This window comes from Octopus bimaculoides, chromosome 18 (genome assembly GCF_046866305.1).
Source record: "Octopus bimaculoides isolate indiv1 chromosome 18, ASM4686630v1, whole genome shotgun sequence".
NCBI lineage: Eukaryota > Metazoa > Mollusca > Cephalopoda > Octopoda > Octopodidae > Octopus > Octopus bimaculoides.
Window position 1 is genome coordinate 49,409,881 of NC_142945.1, and position 6,266 is coordinate 49,416,146.

Here is a 6,266-nt window from a genome sequence, read left to right on the forward strand (position 1 = left end):
GTTGAAGCAGTCATCGAAGCTGAAGGCGGATCCATAGAAATGATCTTATAAGCTTATCGAAAACAAGAGCACAAACTTTTATTAAAATACCATTGATTTTTACAAGACGAAAGTTGCTCTATTAAATTACCACACATATCCTCAAATACCTCTCGCACCCCGTTTTGCTGTCGGTTCTTCAGGCAGTATCGACTGGATAAGATGAACAGACCACTTCCCCAAAACGGTAAATAGTTCAACAATGAACAGCTGAATGATGAGCACCTATGATTAACTGAACGTCTGTTTGCATCGTGATTTGTACAGGCTTAAGCCATGACACATTAGAAAAAAATGCATGGAACTGTAAAGGCAGTTAATAGTTAAGGACTGACGTGGAAATGCCATTGCCCGTCTTTGAAATCATTACTTTTAGAGTGGGAAATGGATTGTGGCGGGTGAGTAGCGGATCATTAACTGCATGGTAGTCACGGCTCGGGGGAGATAAATTGTGAATTGAGGCATGTTTATAATTGATGAAATCATGAAATGATGAAATGAGATGGCGTACAAAGAGGAAGTTTTTTTTCTACATTTAAACATTAGTTGGGTCGCTGTAAGTGTTGTAAAGATCCTGGTATAGCTGAAGATGAAGTGAACTGAGTTATGTTTATATCTTGTGAGATAATGTATGAGGAAATATGAGGTTGTTTGCCAGGACGACTTCACCATTGAAAAACTTTCATAAACGGAGTACCGTAGTGGCCACTCGCTACAACACAAAACAACGTAATACGAGCTGCCTCATACGAAGTTCATGCTACATAATTCCAGATGCCAAATACAAACTCTAAAGGGAAAATTATATCAGTGACATTATATTAGAATATAAAAAAGTTCGGCATAAAACTTCATAATGCAAAATTTCAGTAAATAAAATTTCGGGATAAAAAATTTCAAAATACAAGTCTTCGGAATATAAAATTTCTGTCTACTGAATTCCACTCAAAAGTGTTTGGTGGCCCCGAATGCATGGCTGAAAGTACTTCACTCGCTGAAGGTTTCTCGCAGTAAAGTCAAACCCGAAATCGGGTAGTTGCAAAGCGAAAACAACGACGACAGCAACAATTATTGTTTAATTTGATAATGTTTTTGTCATTAATTAACCTGTGCTTCACTGTCTAATTTACCAATGTTTAAACATTTTTATGAAGAAGAATGCGACCATTGATCAACCACGTTACGTCGCAATTATTCCAGTTTACCAGTTGACCATGTTTTGTTTTACAATTTCAGAAGCCATCATCTGTTGCTATCCCAGACGTCATCGCCATACTTCACGGAGCAACCACTAATACCGAGCGTTACCGACTATACATCCCCGTTTTCGAAGGATTATCATTCATCGGAGTTTTCCACTTTGTCCCCTCTTCCATCTCCGTCACAACCATCCCCAAAACCATCATCATCAACACGGTCATCTACATTTTTTCCCTCGCATTCATCTACATCATCTGCTAGAGGATGTGCAACTTCCACATCGTCGACAGCCACAACATATTCGAGGTCCACAACAGTTGATAAAAAACCGGAAGCAGAACCAAAGCAAAGTCGATTTCTTCCAGTCATATCCAAAGAAAAAAGAGCCGAAATGAATATTGTAATATTTAACCAAATCGCTGAGATCACTCAGTATTTGTATCTTTGTGCTGCTGCAGCAGTGTCTCGAGAGAAGGTTCGCTCACTTCAAATCACTCATATCATAAACTGCACCCTCGATGTTCCGAACTTCAAAGGTGAAAATGTTGCATGCGTCAATATCCAGGTAGATGATTCTTCTCGGGCACACCTCGGCATTTACTTTGATCGTTGTGCTGACATGATTCGTCAAGCCAGTTTGAAAAATGGTAAAGTTCTGGTCCATTGTGTGGCTGGAGTTAGTCGGTCGGCTAGTCTTTGTATTGCCTATTTAATGAAGTACGAAAGGATGAGCTTACTGCAAGCTTACAAATTTGTAAAGAGGAAACGATATGTGATTCATCCGAACGTTGGATTTTGGCAGCAACTGATTGAGTATGAAAAACGGATCTTCGGTCGAGCAACTGTGAAAATGGTTTATTCTAATGTGGGTATGGTTCCGGAAGTCTACATTGATGAAGAGAATGAATTACTTCGACTTCAACAAAATTCACGCCATCGCTAAACATGCCAACAAGTTTTATTTCTTTTTTGACATCTTTTATATATAGCCTATATTTATTATCGACTGAGTAGATCACTAGTCGTATCTTCATCTTTACTCGTTTTGGCTTCCGTTTCTGAACAACAGTAATAATAATAATAATAATAATAATAATAATAATAATAATAATAATAATAATAATAATAATAATAATAATAATAATAACAAAAACAACAACAAAATACAAAAAAGAATACTAAGGAAATATAAATAAAACTTTGGACGAAAATAATTCTCACACATCTAAAGATATCCACGAAATAGATTTCAGTCGAGCACCTATGAAAATGGCTCATTCTAGCTGGGGTATTATTCCAGAGGTCTATTTTGATGAAGAGAAGAACTACTTCGACTTAACGACTTTCATGCCATCGTTAAAAAGACATCAATAACTCCTATATACATACATATATATATTTAGTGTTTTTATATTATCTATATTTATTAGCACTTGGCAAGTTACTTGCAATAAATTCATTCTGAATTATTTTTGCCTTCGTTTAAATTTGCATATTACCAAAAAAACAAACAAAAAATACTAAATAAAATATTATACGGGATAAAAATTATCCTCACGCATTTATAGATATATACAAGCGATACTTGCTCTCTCTGTTTATCTATATTAATCTGTTATTGTTTTGCTATGTCCGGCCTACCATCTTGAAAGGTTTAACTAAATGATATCTTATCTGTATTTGATTTTCTCTCAATCTGTATCTCATTGTATTAACTCGTTGTTTACTTTTCTAAGCCAAGTCTACTATGGGTGGTGGGCACTCCATCGGTTAAGACGACGCGTGTTCCAGTGAGCTCACATGCAAGTGGCTGAGCACTCCACAGACACGCGTACCTATAACATAGTTCTCAGGGAGATTCAGCGTGATACATTGAATGTAATAAGGCTGGCTCATTGATTTACTGGTACAACCCATTTTTGCCAGCGGAGTAAACTGGAGCAACGGGAAACGATGCGTCTTGCTCAAGGACATACAATGTGCCGCTAGGTATTGAACTCAAGTCCTATGTATGGCGACTTTTGAATCACCCTGTATATATATATATGTCGCCATGATAGATCGCTGACCACTACATTTAAATTTCTTTTCTCCTTGTTTTTCTCCTTATTTCTATCTGTTGGAGAGCGTAGCTCGAAACGTTAAAGACTTTCTCTATTCCCGAGCGTTAAACTAATACCTCCTTTTGTTGTTTACACCACCTGTCCTCGTCTGTTGTTGTTTTTTTCTTAAATTCTCCCATATATATATATATATATATATATATATATATATATATATATATAAATATTTACATACATACATATATATATATATATATATATATATGTATATGTATATTTTTATGTATATATATATATATATATATATATATATATATATATATATATGTAGAGAGAGAGAGAGAGAGAGAGAGAGAGAGAGAGAGAGAGAGAGACCGATAAAATAAGTACTAGGTTTACGAAGAATAAGTCCTAGGGTCGATTTGTTCGACTAAAGGCGGTGTTCCAGCATGGCCGCAATCTAACGACTGAAACAAATAAAAGAATATATTTTCAATCATACAAAACCAAGTCTAGCAACAAACTTTAATTGTAAAAGAAATATATTTATTTACAAAACGAAATATATTGACACACTTTAAATGTAAGCGATATGAGTACAGGAGGAGATAAAGTGATGAGTTGGTTGAAGGGTGCTGTCAGAATCGTTAGGAAACCGGGCAAAATTCTTGACGGCGTTTCGTCCGTCTTTATTTTCTGAGGCTGAGTTCAACTTTACCTTTCATCTTTTCGGGGTCGATAAAAAAAGTACAAGCTGAGTTCTGGGGTCAATGTAATCGACTTTCCCCTTTCCTGAAATTGCTAAGCTTGTGCCTAAATTTAGAACCAATTGCAATAATAATAATAATAATAATAATAATAATGATAATAATAATAATTCTTTTATTTGCCACCAGGGCGACGAACATTTAGGGAAAGGTTTGAGGGGGTAATCTCAAATGATAAATGGTAGGGTGAAACCGATTTCAAGTTATTTCCAAAGGTAATTTGAAATCGATTTCGCCCTACCTCCCGGTAATCTGTATGCGATTTCAGGTCACCGGGGCTGGGGTAAGTTGAATGGGAAGTACTCTGAAATCGATACACTGACTGTCTATGCCTGGAGTTCAAATCCTGTCGAGGTCAACTTGGATTTTTATTCTCTGAGTTGTTAAATAAAACGCCATTCTACAATCTGGGTTAATTCTGCTCTTATTCTTCCTGCGTGGATTTCGTTTCTTTTTTCTTTTTTATAGACGAAATTTTCTGTGGTCAGACCAGGAGAGAGATGGGTTCCATCAGCTGTATAAAGATCCCCAAGACATATCATTTGTCACCCTGCAACTTCATGAATGAGTTGAGAGCCCAAGACAAGGTAACACACACACATACATGCGCTGACAAGCTTTGGCACGGCTTTTTGTTCTCCCAAATTTCATTTAGGTGGCCTTAGCCAATACAAGGCTACAGCAGAAGACACTTAACCAATGGGAAATAAGATGTGCTGGAGTAAGGCATTTTTATAGTAAATTGGTAAAATGTTTTACAGTACTTATGTTCTTGTTGCCTGTGGAACTCTTTTCTGGTCCTGAGGAAAAAGGTAAGTCTTTGTGATGCAGTAATTACTCTGCAGAACATTTGAGATCGTTAAAAGAACTATTTAGTAATGACAAAGCCTAGAATCTGGTTGTTGCTTATCTACATAGACTGAGGTGAACCATGTTTTGTGTTTGTGTGGTGGAAGGAGGAAAATGTTTTGATCTGATGAAAGGATGTTCTCGAAGTCTCCGTCTCCGGACTCAGTGATGGTGTGCTGTGAAGCGTCTAAGATTCACAGAGATGGCGCTTGAGTATGGAAGGGAGGAAATTAGTACCATCTTCATTTGAAAAGGGGTTGTTATAGGTAAAGACAATTAGAACATTGTGAGAAGTAAAAATGAACCTTGGGGGTCCACCAGAGTTTATAGAGTTAGCTCTATCTGCACACGCCATATCTGTGCGATCTGACAGAAAACCACAGATCTACGAGGCGAGAGAGAGAGAGAGAGAGAGAGAGAGAGAGAGAGAGAGAGAGAGAGAGAGAGAGAGAGAGAGAGAGAGAGGTTGGAGAAGATTCATAATCGAATAGTTTTGACAAGAGATTCCTCTGCCAGACACAGTGGAATGCGATGCTGATGTCTAGTACAACAAGAATATTTTCTATAAATTTTTGAAGTGATGTCAAAGGCTTCGTCTTCGGGAGTTGTACGGATGATCATACGAGTGGTCATGGAGGAGGTAGAGTGATTAAAAATGTGTGTGTGTGTGTGGGGGGGGGGGGGAGCGATGTCTAATGACTTTTTCCATCACTTTTGAAATAAATATATCAATAGTTGGTGAGGTGAGAGAGATTGCTGCACGTGGGTATGGAATACACTGCAGAGTGTTACTAAAGAAAGAAGGCAAAATACAGACACAGAGAGACACACAGACAGATAAGTCGACGGACAGATATATATATATATATATATATATATATATATATATATATATATATATATATGGAGAGAGAGAGAGAGAGAGAGAGAGGAAATAGATAAACTGACAGATAAAAAGGCTGAGGGATGGACGGATAAATCGACTGTTAGATAGAAGGACTAACAGATAAATGAACAGATAGATAGACATAGCGTGTCTCTGTTTGACAGATACAGCTTCTGTCTCTCAACGTTAGACAAAAGACTAAACACCATTGTTGTTCTCTTTCTGTTAAAATACGCTACTTTTATTTAAATTAATGTGGAAACCAATGGAAGACTTATCAAAACAATTTTGTCGTTTTTATATCGGTGCTTGAAACACAAATTAGCATGAGATTTTCTCGGAATACTTTAATTTAATTTATCAGAAGGTTTCTTAACATAAAACCAAGGGCGGGCTCAGACGAATTAGTATCAAAGAAGTGCCGTATTTAAATTTATCAGAAAAATTTGCAAACCAAACTTT

At 36.8% G+C, this 6,266-nt stretch overlaps 1 protein-coding gene across 2 annotated transcripts in view; it reads left to right on the top strand.

Annotated features, from left to right (window-relative positions):
- Window positions 1–4,477, top strand: part of LOC106877776 (dual specificity protein phosphatase 14) — a 26,077-nt gene extending 21,600 nt beyond the window's left edge. For both annotated transcript variants that reach the window (XM_014926794.3, XM_014926788.3), the window contains one exon: window positions 1,276–4,477. In XM_014926794.3, the coding sequence (XP_014782280.1) occupies window positions 1,276–2,182 (907 nt within the window). In that variant the 3' untranslated portion in view covers window positions 2,183–4,477. The remainder of the gene's footprint in view (window positions 1–1,275) is intronic.
- The last annotated feature ends 1,789 nt before the right edge of the window (window positions 4,478–6,266 follow it).